Source organism: Salvia splendens, chromosome 10 (assembly GCF_004379255.2).
Source record: "Salvia splendens isolate huo1 chromosome 10, SspV2, whole genome shotgun sequence".
Classification (NCBI taxonomy): Eukaryota; Viridiplantae; Streptophyta; class Magnoliopsida; order Lamiales; family Lamiaceae; genus Salvia; species Salvia splendens.
Genome location: NC_056041.1, coordinates 9,874,416 through 9,890,258, shown reverse-complemented (window position 1 = coordinate 9,890,258; position 15,843 = coordinate 9,874,416). Strand labels below are relative to the sequence as shown.

Genomic DNA, 15,843 nt, shown 5'->3' with positions numbered 1-15,843 from the left:
ACATTCGCACCACTGCGGATGCCCTAATCAAATTATTGTACAAGATTGTTCTAATTTTTTTCTATTAAATTTAATAAACTCAAATTTATTTGGGAAATAAGCTGTAGTATCAAACATGGGAATAAACCCAGAAAATCATTACATTATTCTCTCTTCCATTCCATCAAACACGTCCTAAACGCGTAATTGTTTTCAGACGAATAGCTGTTATTGCTGTCGTTAGAGCATCAGCAATGACGCCCATCCCGACTGAATTCCGACCGGTGTGCCGGAATTCCACGGCGGACGTCCGCCATTGTGCATGGTATGCACGGATACGGAATTCCGCTGAGGACACCGCAGTTCCGCGGCGTTAAGCGGAATTCCGTCGCGACGGGCGTGCGGACGTCCGTCATTGCGTTGACTCCCACGGACGTACGCGCGAAATTCCCGTTTATTGCATTAAATTTTTTTAAAATTTTTCTATATATACGGCTCGTCGAACTGCATTTCATTCGCACCACTTGTTTTAACAAGTTTCTCTCTACATTTTCTTTTATATATCCGGAATAGCTGATAGACTTAGTAGTAATAGTAGTGGTGAGCATTATGAACACGTTATATAGTTAGACAAAGATGACACATTATTGGAGGGTACTAGATATTGTTTCTGCTAGACTAGATACTGTTTGTGTAGTTGGAATTGCCAGGCAATCTATCCATTATCTGATATTTGAAGGGTACTCTAGGACTTATAAATACATAGAAATGAGCACGACTCCTCCCAACTTTGAATCGAATCGAATCGAATCGAATGATATTGGTACCGAGTCCACAATTTGGGCCTCCAAAAGCAATTAATTTTTTTTCTAGTGACTAGAGGACTAAATGAGCCAATTGAAGCAACATTAATTGACTAATCTATCAATGTATGGCCACAATCAAATAATCAAAATTTCATGGATATTTAAAATGTAAATGGCAGAAAGTCCTGATGTATAATTGACAGCATTTAAGATTCAATGGGGATAGTGCCAAAACTTTGCAAAAGTCACCAATTTCTATCGGTTTGTCAAGTATATATTAATTAATAACCAGAAATAATCAAATAAATATACACCCCAAGTGGGCCGTCTGTGTGAAGACGATCAGATGCCCAGCAGATGAAAAGAAGATATATTTCGCGGGTCACCAGGAGGCAGCGCGCAAAGATGTGGAGCGGGCATTTGGTGTGCTCCAGGCTCGATGGGCGACAGTGAAGGGTCCAACACGGCTGTGGTATGTTGACAGCATCGCCGACATCATGTACGCATGTATTATCATGCACAACATGATTATCGAAGATGAAGGTCCAGCACTGACTGATTGGACCAATGATGATGTTGGTGCTGCGGGTCCAAGCCACGGCGTGGCCACTAGTAATGTACGCATGGGGATACCCCATGACGATGTCGATCGAGTCCGTGCATTTGCCGACATGCGCTAAAGACAAGCCCATGTTCGGCTCCAGAACGATATTATTAAAGAAGTATGACAGCGGAGGGGTGGTCGTTGATGTAGTTTTTAATTATTGAAATGTTTTTTTTAAATTTAGTGAAATGTACTTTTTTTAAATTGAATCTTTTTCTCTTATTTGTGTCGAAATTTTAATTCCGCAAATTGTTTAATTCCGAAAATTGTTTAATTTGTGAATTTGTGGTTTTTTTTTATTGTGGGAAGTCCTTGGGAATGTCCGTCACTGTGCAGTGGAAAGTCCTTATGACGTGGCAGTGAGTGGAAAGTCCGTATGACGTGACAGAAGATGTTTTTGGGAATTATGCGGGGAATTCTGCGCCACTGCTGATGCTTATGAATATGTCGACGTGGCGTCCTCAACTTGACAGCTATAAGAGCATCTCCAATGGCGGACGTCCGGTCGGACATCCGGTCGGACGTCGCGACGGGCGACCGGGACGTCCGCCATTGTGGCGTTTAGGGTCGGATACGGATGTCCCGTGAGGACGTCGGGTGTCCTCGGACGTCGGCGCGACGGGCGGGTGGACGTCCGCCATTGTGGCGTCCAGTCGGACGTCCCGTTTTTAAATTTTTTTTTTAAAACTCTATATATACGGCTCGTTGAATTTTATTTCCGATGAAGTTGTTAATTTTTCCCGTTCGTATTCTCGGTCAAATTTTATTTCCGTAAATGTTAATTGTTTTATTTGTAAATGTATGATTTTTTTTAATTGCGGGATGTCCTAGTGGGAAGGGCGATGGGAATGGCGGATTGTGCAGGGGATGTCCTAGTGACGTGGCAGTGGGATGGGAAGTCCTAATGACGTGGCATGAGGTGTTTTTGGGATGTCCTAGTGGATGTCCTAGTGGGATGTCCGCCCACTGGAGATGCTCTAAATGCATACTAATTTATACACTCATTTAACATATTTTGAACAAAAAATAAGTAAAACTGTGAATATTACTCGGCGAAAGAATAAAGGATAAGAGTTATTATTTGGACGTTAATGTCAACTTAGAAGTGCATACTTTTATGGAATGGACTTAAAAAGAAAGACTAATACTCCCTCCGTGGTGATTTTAAGAAATGTTAAAAAAGTTGGTAAAAAAAAATTAGTGGAATATGAGTCTCACTTGTGTATACTAGTTTTAAATGAAATGTGAGTGGAAATAAGTTAGTGGAATGTAAGACCATATTATCATTAATGGTAAAAGTGAACAAAAACTCATATTCACGAACGAACTAAAATGAAAAAACGAGACTCCTATTCACGGACGGAAGGAGTACTGAATAGTAAATTCCGCTTTTTCAATAATTGTCATGAGTAAACTAAAAATATTCTCGGTCAATGTGTGTTGGCTGGAAATATGTTAATGTTCTCTACCATATGATAAAAGAATAGAAAAAATAATAATATGTTAAATTAATCGTCTGAATTTTGCCACGTATACGTATCTTATTATAGAGTGGTGTTAGAGGATCCACAATGGCGCCCGTCCCGGCTGACGTCCGGCCGGCGTGCCGGAGTTCCGCGCGGGATGTCCGCTATTGTGCAGCGGTGATGCGGATACGGACGCTGCGGACACCGGAGTTCCGCGGCGTTCCCGGGACGTCCGTCACGACGTCCTTGCGGACGTCCGCCATTGCGTTGACTCCACGGACGTTCCACATATTTTATTTTTTTTCGAAAATTCTATAAATACGGCTCGTTGAACTCCACGTAGCAATCACTGAGTCAGCGTGAGCGAATATCCTCTGCCAAGATCGTTATCCAGCTGGAGATTGTGTGAAGTGCCTATAAATAGAGGATTGTGTGAAGTTCCAATTAATTTACTTGCTTTATTCTCCGAAGAGTTAGCTTAGTTTAAATCTCGCATTGTAGCTAAAGTTTCGATCTTTTTACATTCCGCATGTTCCCTGTACTGTTATGAGTTTTTAGTATAAAATCGAGTTGTTTTGTTTTCATTCTCGTGTTTACTGTTTTCAAGTTCAGTTCAGCTTTTTAATCTTTGACCAAGTGTTTAATCATGTTGAGTGACAAGGTGTTTCATGTTTTCCGTAGAATGATTAGTTAGTTGAGTTCTTATTTTCAGTCTGACGTTTACTTGATCTAGTAGATAATTTACTTTGTGCCTAGTGTAAACTCAATAGTTAAAACTCCCAAAATTAAAGCGTGGCAGCAGCCGAACCCTATTCACCACGCACACACTCGATACACTCGCTTCTCTGTGGGATCGACCCCGAACTTACCGCTTTACTGTTAAAGTAGTGCAAATCGAGAGTTATATAAATTACATTGGTTGGCTGGCGAGAGCGAGATCGCCTTGATCAAGTGGCAACGACATTTGCTAACTGATCCATCCGGTTCAATTATCCTCCATATAGCTTGATCCACTCACGCGAGAACGCCAAAGCCACCCGCACCACAACCCAAAGACCAATTGCCAAGATCCAAGGCACAAGGTACACGGCAGCCAGCGCCTGGTGCACGGCTCGCGGCTCGCGCGTGTGCGCGCATGTGGGCTCTGTCACCCATCTTATTCCACGATAATTATTGCACATAATAATTCATCTTATTAAATACTTTATCAAAGAAGTTTATCATCCCCGTGGGATAATTAACACTCAGTTAATTAATCTCTTAGTTTTTCTCATAACTCATTTCTAGTTTTATTGTGACCATCTTTAATATATTATTTCTCACTCACCGGGAATTGGATTTGAGAAAATGAATATACTACGGTCATCTACTCGGAACGTAGATCGACGCTATTGCATTTAATTTTACAACATTAAATGTCTTGTAACATTTATTATTAGTCAAAGTCATTAGACCAAACACGATTCCAACAGTATCAGTCCTTTTTCTAAAGCGATAAATTGGTTTAGATTAAAAGACAATCTACATTTTTGACATAAAACTACTATTACATGTCAATTGTCAACTTTCTTTTTCACTTGCTTCTAACATACATAAATGTTTCTTCTCCTAACTTATATAGTCTGTAGTTAATTACAAACTGGTTGGTATTTTTCTATTTCTATGTACTATTTGGTATTTTTTCATACAATAACTTTTGACTTCATTACATTACACGATTTGGTTGCTACATCATTAGAGTGTAATATTCTTATTTGTTCCAAAGATATACTCTATAGCGTCTCGATATATATTATACTGATCGATGAGATTTTGCAAACTATTCTTTGGTAGGATAGATCATACTCATAAATTATAATGATCTAGTATTTATTAATGTTTTATGATAGTAAATTAATTAATTAACTATAATCACATCAACTTAAACCAACCTAAATTATAAGAATGTTTTAGGAATTTAAATTATAGAACTATATAAACCAATTAATACATCCTATCAAACAATTATGTTTTACATTCTACAAAATGAGCTCGTATATGAAATACAGCTTGATTACGAGGATAAAATAGTTATTATATTCTTAATTAGTGAACAAATTTTCACTTACAAGGACAATATGACTTTATTGAAAAATGTTGAAACGTTACAAAGAAAAATCTGAAAAACTGAGAGACTTACACGAAAAAGAGATCAAAATTATTAAAATATACTCTTTTGGTCCAACTTAATGTAATATCGCATTAGTTAATAATAAAATCAATCAGGATTCGTCCAACTTCACTTTCTACTATTAAACGATTGCATTTACATTTTTTGAGGGAAAATGACGACATTCCTCCCAAACTGAAAATTCTTTACGTAAATGTCGATTTGCCACAAAAAGATATGTACCACATTGCTAACCATATAAATGTTTGAACCTCCATAGGATATAAATAAGTAATATCATCAAATTTAAAATTTTATTAAAATACATACTCCATTGATTCACATTTTATTAAAATATTGGTAAATCTTTTTGAGACAGTAAACCAATCATTATTCAATGTAGAAAATTTTATAAAATCTAATATAATTGCAGCATATATTTTTAAGAAAATAAATCATTTGAAATTTACATTTTTAATCTAAAATAAGAGTAAAAGACCGCGAAAATTCCAAAATTTAATTTCAATGTAATTATTAAAAAAGTTATAAAATTCATGTTACGTATGCTTATATTAATTTCAATCTATTCAACAAGACGAGTCGAACTAAAAGTATTGATAAATTTTTGTGGAGTCAAATTTTGGCCAAACGCCTAGGCTTCCCTAAATCTTGATAATTAAGAAACAATTAAAATTGCGATTTGTCATCTCTCTCTCTCTCACATAAATGGCATGTGACGTCAGCCACCGACGCTTAAATAAAACACAGCACATATATAGATAGTCGTGCTTTCCATCAGTCAACTTATTTCTCTAAATTTCGGCATCTACACGTTCTCTGCCGATGTTCATGTAGCTGTTTTCAATCCCGATTCTACTCCAAGGTCAGTTTAGATCTCTATCATTTCATATTCAAATACATGTCTGTCTTCATTTCAAATGTTTTCTTGAATGTTTCCGTCACAAGTTCTGTTTCAAAATTCCAAGTTGGGTTATCTTCTGTGCAATTTTTTTGAACTCATTTTGATCTGAAATACTCTCTCTGTATAAGACCTCTTAAAATTTGTGAATTCTTGCGGCAGATCTTGAAATATACTGTGTTTTCTTGGAAATCATCGTCGATTTCCTGATCTGGGCCGTCCAGATCTACGACAGTGACGGTAAAGATGGGATCTTTTCACAGTTTGAAGGTGTCTGTCTTGCTTATCGTGTTAGTGATTTCTCAGTTGAGCGAAGGGTTTTATCTACCCGGTAGTTACCCTCACAAATATGAAGTCGGTGATTCCTTGAATGTGAAAGTGAATTCTTTGACTTCAATTGACACTGAAATGCCCTTTAGCTATTATAGTTTGCCATTCTGTCAACCCAAAGAGGGCATTAAGGATAGTGCAGAGAATCTCGGTGAGCTTCTCATGGGGGATAGGATTGAGAATTCGCCCTATAGGTTCAAGATGTACACTAATGAGACCGAGATTTTCCTCTGCCAAACAAAGCCTTTGTCGGGTCACGAGTTCAAGCTTTTGAAAAAGAGGATTGATGAGATGTATCAGGTCAATGTGATTCTTGATAACTTGCCAGCAATTAGGTACACTAACAAGGATGGGTATGTATTGAAGTGGACGGGTTACCCGGTGGGTGCTAAGGTCGATGATGGGTACTATATCTTCAATCATCTGAAGTTTACAGTACTTGTCCATAAGTTCGAAGAGAATAATATGGCTCGTGTAATGGGCACTGGGGATGCTGCTGAGATGATCCCGCCTGAGAGTAACCAGGGATCGGCCACACCAGGGTACATGGTTGTTGGGTTTGAGGTGGTGGCTTGTAGTTTCCAGCATAAGGGGGAATCGGTGAAGAACTTGAAAATGTATAACAAGTACCCAGCTTCAATTAGCTGTGATCCAAACACGGTGGCCATGCCTATTAAGGAGAATGAGCCTCTTGCTTTTTCGTATGAGGTCTCTTTTGTGGAGAAGGACATCAAGTGGCCTTCAAGGTGGGATGCGTATTTGAAGATGGAGGGTGCTAAAGTGCATTGGTTTTCGATTCTGAATTCGCTCATGGTGATCACTTTCTTAGCCGGCATTGTGCTTGTGATCTTCTTGAGGACTGTTAGGCGGGATCTTACCCAGTATGAGGAGCTTGACAAGGAAGCTCAAGCTCAGATGAATGAGGAGTTGTCGGGTTGGAAGCTCGTTGTTGCTGATGTCTTCCGTGCCCCTTCTAATCCGGCTCTCCTGTGTGTGATGGTCGGTAATGGGGTCCAGATTCTTGGAATGGCTGCGGTGACAATTTTATTCGCTGCCCTCGGATTTATGTCCCCAGCGTCACGTGGGACTCTCATTACAGGCATGCTGTTTTTCTACATGGTTCTTGGAATTGCAGCAGGGTACGTAGCTGTTCGTTTATGGAGGACGATCTTCTGTGGGGATAACAAGGGATGGATTGGTGTCTCGTGGAAGGTTTCCTGTTTCTTCCCTGGCATTTCATTCCTGATTTTCACCCTCTTGAATTTCTTATTGTGGGGTAGTAACAGCACAGGAGCAATTCCTTTCTCTTTGTATGTCATCCTCATATTGCTGTGGTTCTGTATCTCTGTTCCCCTCACCCTTGTTGGCGGCTACTTTGGTGCAAAGGCGCCTCATATAGAATTCCCTGTTCGAACAAACCAAATCCCTCGAGAAATCCCACAACAGAAGTATCCATCATGGCTGTTGGTTCTTGGGGCCGGGACCCTTCCCTTTGGCACACTCTTCATCGAGCTCTTCTTTATCATGTCGAGCCTCTGGATGGGCCGTGTGTACTATGTTTTCGGATTCCTCTTTGTCGTGCTCATGCTTTTGGTGGTGGTTTGTGCTGAGGTGTCGCTTGTTCTTACTTACATGCATCTTTGTGTGGAGGACTGGAAATGGTGGTGGAAATCTTTCTTTGCATCTGGTTCAGTCGCTATATACATCTTCCTTTACTCCATCAACTATTTGATATTCGACCTCAAGAGTTTGAGCGGGCCCGTCTCTGCAACGCTCTACCTGGGCTATTCACTCTTCATGGTGTTTGCAATCATGCTTGCAACGGGCACAGTCGGCTTCCTCTCCTCGTTCTGGTTCGTGCATTACCTGTTTTCGTCTGTGAAGCTGGACTGAGGTGCGATGAGTGTTCGTGAACAGGAAACAACTTTTGAAGTTTATCTTATAGTTTCTTGTTTTCTGATGAAGTAGAGAATGTTGATCCACAAAAATAACACCACGAAGTTTGGTATTTTTTGGTATTAGATACTCCACTATACTACTCTTTGCAGTTTTTTTTATCCTTTATACACGTATAATTTTCGCCTTTTGATATGTTTTCTTGTCAATTTCTGTGGCTGTGTGGATTATTGATCTATGCCTCATTTGTCTTCGTCACAATTCGAGAATAGATGTTTTTTTATGATATTATTATGCTGTTCTGTGCTTAAAATCTCACAACACAATGTTTTTCTATACTGTTTTTAGTCTCATCAAATTTAAATTCCCCCAATACCTTTTAGAATAAAATGTGTGAAAATATCCATTTCATAGATATATAGTACTGGTAAGTTTTTTAGCCCAATGTGAGTTTTCGATACCATTTTGACTCAAAAGACGGAGTTACCCCTTTTAAGTTTAAGAGGAGATTTGAAACCAAACGCCATTATGGGACACTTTTTTGTACTGGTTTCTGCCAAATATAAGTCAAGTTGAGCAGTATTCACTTTAGAGGTTATGACAAAATTTGTAACAAAGTTAGGCACATAACATTGGAAAATACCTCAAAATCAACTTCACTATTAGAGATTAGAGATCTGTTGTATTAAGACAAGACATGGGCAGTTTCATGGTCAATCTTCATAATGCACTCTGGTTCACAACAGAGCACAATGTGGCATTTCCAAAAAGAGAATTTGGGAGCAGATGTTTGTTTTCCATATCACATTCTGTTCTCTCTTTTCAACTTGTTACATTCATGATTCGACTAGATCCTAAAGCTCGTGTCTTAATTAGACATTAACAGTTCCGATAAATCGTACCTTATGTTGACTGTCTCATTCAATTTTCCAAACTTCTCATTCCTTGATTGTTGGAGTGTTAGAAGTGCACAGCTTTTCTGCATTGTGATCAGTCCCCATGTATACTAATCTTAGTATACAATAGATGAAACTGCATGTTTTAAGGCCTATAATACAAGTCTCTTTTTTTTACTGATTAAAAGACAACCATGCTTTACCTCACATCTGCTGGTATCATATAAACAAGAATCAGCTCAAAGTGTAAAAGGACAAATTTGAGACAATTCTAAACTCGAGTTTCTACATATATGCAAGGTTTATTTAATTAATAGGTAGCATATTTAGTGCTCCGATCCATTACAGTAATCTCAAAATTCCTAATGCAGGAGTATGTTATTATTATTAAGTGATACTAGGATTTTTATTAAGTTTTCAACAACCAAAGTAAATTTTGTTTAAAGGATAGTTGTTGTGGCTTAGAAGATTTGTTTGAAGAAGCAACTCATAATTTGCATGGACATATGATACTGTAGCAAGTGTCGTTGGTGTTCAATTTGACGACAAGTATCATATACTATGTGGTACCACCACCACATAAATCCAAATTAAATAAATGGTCACATCACATCCAACCTTTTGCAAATATTATAACACAAGATTTTTCTCTTCGTGACGTTAGTTTTCACAATACAACATTAACACAAGCTTCACTTATGTACAAAATTATACTATACATGTAAACATATTTCATGTGTTACATAAAGATAACTTTGTACATATTGGAAAGAAATCATGTAATTAAGACAATTGATCACAAATTGATTCTTTAGCTATGAAATGTGTTACATAAAGATAACTTTGTACATATTGGAAAGAAATCATGTAATTAAGACAATTGATCACAAATTGATTCTTACCATAGCTAGATTATCTCCTTACCATATGGAGGATTGATTGTATCTATAAGAATTGTAACCCTAGCACACAATGATTGATTGTATCTATAAGAATTGTAACCCTAGCACACAATGAAATCAAGAAACATATTCATCAAACTACCGATCCTAGTTTCTTCATTTAACATGTTAGTACATAATTTAACATGTTAGTACATAGATAATATTAGTAGATACTAATTCTATATAAATATTACTCCTACATTGATTCTAGTTCGACATAGTAGGAGTTTATTTTATTGGATAGAACTTGTTCCGAGTTTCGAATTAATGGATCTAGTAAAATTGTAAATGAACAAAGGAAATTTAATAATGGATCTAGTAAAATTGTAAATGAACAAAGGAAATGTGAATATAAAAGAGGGGTTGTGATATAGTCGGCAGAACTAATTCTCAATGTAAATATACTGTAGCTCATTGTTACACAATAGTACATAGTTAAATTTAAGATATCTTAGTTTAATCTTTTTTGAATGAAATAAAACAATTTTATAAAATATGCAAATCAGATGACATATCATAAATAATTCGAAAAGTCAACTGCTACAGAAGAGTAGTTGGTTTGAATTTATAGATTAACATCGTTTGAATATAGTGGTTTTATTTTTTAATATAAAATGGGTAATTGAAATTGTGGGTTTTCCGTAGAGTATAGAAGGATTCTCAAACTTTAATTATTTTCAGTGCTAACATATACTCTCCCAGTCCCAAAAAATATACACTTTAAGTTTAGCATAAGTTTTAATGCAAAATTGGTGAAGTAAGAGAGAGGTGAAGAGAAAATATAATTAAATTATTGTTAGTGGGAAATAAATCTCACCTCATTAGAGAAGAAAATAGCTCATAAATTGGAAAGTGCATATTCTTGTGGGATATAGTAAAATGAAAAGAGTGCATATTCTTATAGGACGGAGGAGGAGGAAGTGGTAATTAAATGTTAAACGAATGCTAAAAAAATAGATATAAAGTAGGAGGAGTACTAAAAAGTGAAATATGAATATTCAAGAAGTCGCCGTCAACATCTAACTTTTGACCATCATAAATGTGAACATTGTGCATCATTTTGTTTATAATTTCTATGCTAGCATTAGTAACTGCAAGTTCACCGAAATCCGATTCCAATTTTGGTGGAATTTTAATTTTGGAAAATTATGAAAAGAATTAAAATTTATTAAATAAAACTGGACTGTAGCATACGATTTTAATGCCAAATTATCAGTCTATATAAAAACATTAATGTACTTTAATTTCTTGAAACTTCTCAATAGTAGTAGTAAAAAATAATTTTATTGGGATGATTTAATGGTAACGCGGATAATTTTGAAGTAAAAAAAATCTCAAAGTTGAAATTCGACGAATATTTATAATTACATTATCTGGCTTAAACTAGTGTTTCTATTACGTACTATAGTCTTTTTTGCAATCTAACTTATAATACATAAAATATTTATTTATCACACAAAAAAATGTTTGTGATGAGAGAGAGAGGATAGAGCGTCATGCATTGAGCATTTTAGGCAAATAAAGGGGTAGAGTAGGAGTTACTTCATTAAATCTCCATATTTCCATGCAAAAAATTGGGAATCTTGATTAGGATATGCCATTTACAAAGATAATGTTTTTGGTTGAATGAAGCATCAATTTCCATGTAATAGTTACCATGCGTGCAAGTATGAACCATAGGCTACCTTAGCTTTCAATACTCAACAAGCAAGCTCTTATGTCATGTTGATGGGAGAGTTCTTATTCATTCTTGTCTATTCACAAGAGGGAGATACACGCCTAAAATAGGCAGAGGATATGTTACATTTGGTAAGATTTACATATGATTTGCCCTAGCTATAATTAGAAGAAGAATCATTGTAATTGATCTCGTGATCTTCGCATTAATCCTCCGTGATCTTTGCATTAATCTTCTAACACTCCCCCTCAAGTTAAGTAAGGGGATTTCCCATTCTTAACTTGCCCAATACTTCACTAAAACTTCTCGCATCTACAGCCTTCGTAAGGATATCTGCCAGCTGGTCCTTTGAACGGACAAATGGAAGGTTTATAACCTTTGCTTCTATATTCTCTTTGATGAAGTGTCGGTCTACTTCAACATGCTTTGTACGATCGTGTTGCACCGGATTTTCAGATATACTGATCGCTGCTTTATTGTCACAAAAGAGCTTGCACGGTTCCTTTGGCATTAGGCCAAGTTCTGTCATCAGCTTCTTTAGCCATAGAATCTCTGTTATTCCGCTTTTGATTCCACGAAATTCTGCTTCTGCACTTGATAAAGCTACCACCTTCTGCTTCTTGCTTCGCCAAGTCACCAAATTACCCCCGACAAAGGTAAAATACCCCGCAGTGGATTTTCGATCATTTGGGTTCCCTGCCCAATCTGCGTCTGTGAACCCATGCACCTTCAAGTTCCCGTGATTTTCGAACAAGATCCCATGCCCTGCCGTCCCCTTTAAATAGCGTACGATTCTCAAAGCTGCTTCCCAGTGATCAACTTGTGGTTTATGCATGAATTGACTGACTACTCCCACGGCATACGCAATATCAGGTCTAGTATGCGAGAGATAGATAAGCTTACCCACTAGTCATTGATATCTCGTTTGGTGAGTGAGTTCGGCTCCTCCAATCAGTCGAAGGCCATGGTTCTGCATCATTGGGGTCTCTGCAGGCTTGCAGTCTAGCATTCCTGTCTCAGCCAAGAGGTCCAAAACATACTTCCGTTGGCTTATAAATATCCCCTTCTTGGATCGCATTACTTCAATGCCTAGGAAATATTTCAGTAGGCCCAAGTCCTTCATCTCAAATTCCGCAAATAGATTCTTCCTTAGCTGCCCGATTTCTTCCTCATCATCCCCAGTAAGGATCATATCGTCCACATATATAATTAGGCAGGTAATCTTCCCTTTCCTCTTCTTTAGGAACAAAGTATGATCTGAATTACTCTGTTTGTATCCATACTTCTTCATTACTTCCGTGAATCGTCCAAACCATGCCCTTGGTGACTGCTTCAAACCATAAAGTGTCTTCTTGAGTTTACACACTTCTCCTGCCTTGAATTCCCCATCGAATCCTGGTGGGGCCTCCATATAGATTGGCCGAGTCAGCTCTCCATGCAAGAAAACATTAGTTACATCAAACTGATGTAGTGGCCAGTTCTTCGTCGCTGCAATGGAGAATAGTACGCGGATAGTGTTCATTTTTGCTACTGGTGAGAAGGTCTCCGCATAATCAACTCCATAGGTTTGAGTATAACCTTTTGCTACTAGTCTTGCTTTGTAGCGATCAATCGACCCATCGGGTTTTCTCTTGACTGTGAATACCCAGCGGCACCCCACTGGTCTGGATCCCTCAGGCCTCATACACACTTCCCACGTTTTATTCTTCATTAGTGCCTTCATTTCGACAAGCATTGCTTCTCTCCAATGTGGAATTTTTATTGCCTCTTCGGCCGTCCTAGGAAGCTCTTCCTCCTCATATAGTGCTGCCATGAAGGCCTTTGCCATTTCGGTCAGATTTGCCGTTGCTAAATTCGCCACTGAATATCTGCTCTTCTTTGATATACGCTCGGGACTGTATCTTTTTGGTGGAATACCTCTTGTGCTCCTGTCTGGGAGTACGTACTGTCCAGTGTCCCCATCAATTGCGGCACTCTCCGTTCCTTCTGCATCAGTATCATTAGGAATATCTGTACTATTGACCTCAGTTTCGGTGGTTACCTCAGATATCACTGGAGGAGGATGATCAGGTGTGGGTGACTGAGGAGGCTCTGCCGGCGACATGACGGTCTCGGCGGCAGTACTAACTGTCTCTGTTGGTTCCGCAGCAGATTCGCTTGGTGATGACACAAACCAATTTAGGGGTCCACTTGTCCTATCAAAAGTCCTACTCTCCCCCTGACCACTAAGATTGGTGTAGTAGTACTCACACTCCAAGAAATTACAGTTCATGGTTGTTATAATCTTCCTAGACGATGGATCAAAGCACCTATATCCCTTTTGATTTATTCCATACCCCAAGAAAACACACTTAATAGCGCACGCGGAAAATTTTGTTCTTTCGTGTTTGGGAACATGAACATACACCGAGCACCCAAAAATTTTAAGGGGTAGGGTAAGAGGGTCAGGTACATCGGCTAGAGAGGATAAAAGCTGCAACGGGGTTTTCATTTTTAAGATTTTTGTAGGGAGACGGTTCACCAAATAAACAGACGTAGCAACAGCTTCAGGCCACAAAAATTTAGGAACATTAGAGTCAAAGAACAAAGCACGAGTTATTTCCATAATGATCCTATTTTTCCTTTCGGCTACTCCGTTTTGTTCAGGGGTGTATGGGCACGAGGTTTGGTGAACTAACCCTTTATCCACGAAAAAATTTGACATTTCTCGATTAACAAACTCCCTCCCATTATCAGACCTAAGGACCTTTATAGTTGTCTGAAATTGGGTCTCGATTAGTTTGTAAAAAAGGATAAATTTTTCATAAACTTCCGACTTGTTTTTCAAAAAATATACCCACGTCATTCTTGAACAATCATCCACAAATAATAAAAAATATCGAAAACCATGATCACCAGTAACGGGCGCAGGGCCCCAAACATCAGCATGCACTAGTGAAAAAAGACTCTTAACACGAGTTTCAGTAGATTTAAACGATTGTCTGTGGCTCTTTGCCAAAACACATGATTCACACTCAAAATCCTTAAGATGCGAAAAATTCAGAAAAAGTAGTTTAAAATAACCAAGAGATGGATGACCTAAACGTCTGTGCCACAACCAAGCGTCTCGGGTTGCAGATCCGTGAGCCAGCATTGCGGCACTGCCTTGGTGAGCCATCTCGTCAACATAGTAGAGGCCTTGACGCTCAGTGCCACGCCCAATTATCCTCCTCGTCCTGATATCCTGTAATACACAGAAATTGGGATGCATCAGTAATGTACAGTTCAATTCCTTCGTCACGTGACTAATAGACATCAGCTTATGTGACAGTTTCGGAACATAAAGACAATTTGACAATCTTAACGTTGGGGATATCTCAATTGTTCCACTCCCCTCTACTGACGTAAATTCCCCATCTGCGGTTTGTATCTGACTTTTCATAGTCCCACAAAAATTCACAAAATCCTGTCTATCATGAGTCATAGTATCGGTTGCCCCACAATCAAAAATCCACCTATCATCTTTCGTCCTAAACTTATGTTGTACCGCACATGCAATAGGCAGGTTATGTAATATTTCAAAACTATTGGGGCTAATAGCTAAATTATCACATAGCATGGGGTTCATTGTGGGATTAATCAAAGTATGGGGGACAGGCTGCACAATTCGGGGGTCAATTTGTAATTTACGAAAAATTGGAGGATGAGGTTTTAAGTTATGATATGGGCTAGGTTCATCAAACCCTAGCCCATTACCTCCTTCGGTAGTTCCGCCGCTTTCCTCTCCTCCGACCCGACCGGCGAACGCCGCTCGCCCCATCTCCTCTCCTCGTCTGCCGCCGTCGTCGCGTGTGGCTCCTCCGTCGGCAACTCGCCCACGGGCGACAGGCTCGGTTCCGCTGATTTCCTCCGTTCCAATGGCTAACTTCGCCTTCCCCTTCTGGTTTTCGTCCCACCACTCTGGAAAACCGATTAGTTTGAAGCAGTTTTCACGAGTGTGCTTGTTCATTCCACAGTTTGAGCACCATAGTTTCGTCTTGTCGGTTTTGGCTGCTCCGCGGCGGTAGTTGGTGGCGGCGAGGTTCTGACTGGGGCGGGGCTGCGCCGGTTGAGGAGGAAATTTTGTGTTCCGGGCTCCAAATCCGAGGCCTACTCCATTCGATGCGCCGGTTGGGTCCGGGTTTGTCGCCGGCATGA

The 15,843-nt window shown here is 38.9% G+C and overlaps 1 protein-coding gene across 1 annotated transcript; it reads left to right on the top strand.

The window, feature by feature from the left end:
• The first annotated feature begins 5,742 nt into the window (after positions 1-5,742).
• On the top strand, positions 5,743-8,344 carry LOC121752518 (transmembrane 9 superfamily member 11-like). The gene is made up of 2 exons (XM_042147638.1): positions 5,743-5,887; positions 6,086-8,344. Exon 2 carries the CDS (start codon positions 6,170-6,172, stop codon positions 8,144-8,146), a length of 1,977 nt encoding a protein of 658 aa, XP_042003572.1. The 5' UTR covers positions 5,743-5,887; positions 6,086-6,169; the 3' UTR covers positions 8,147-8,344.
• Positions 8,345-15,843: the final 7,499 nt, after the last annotated feature.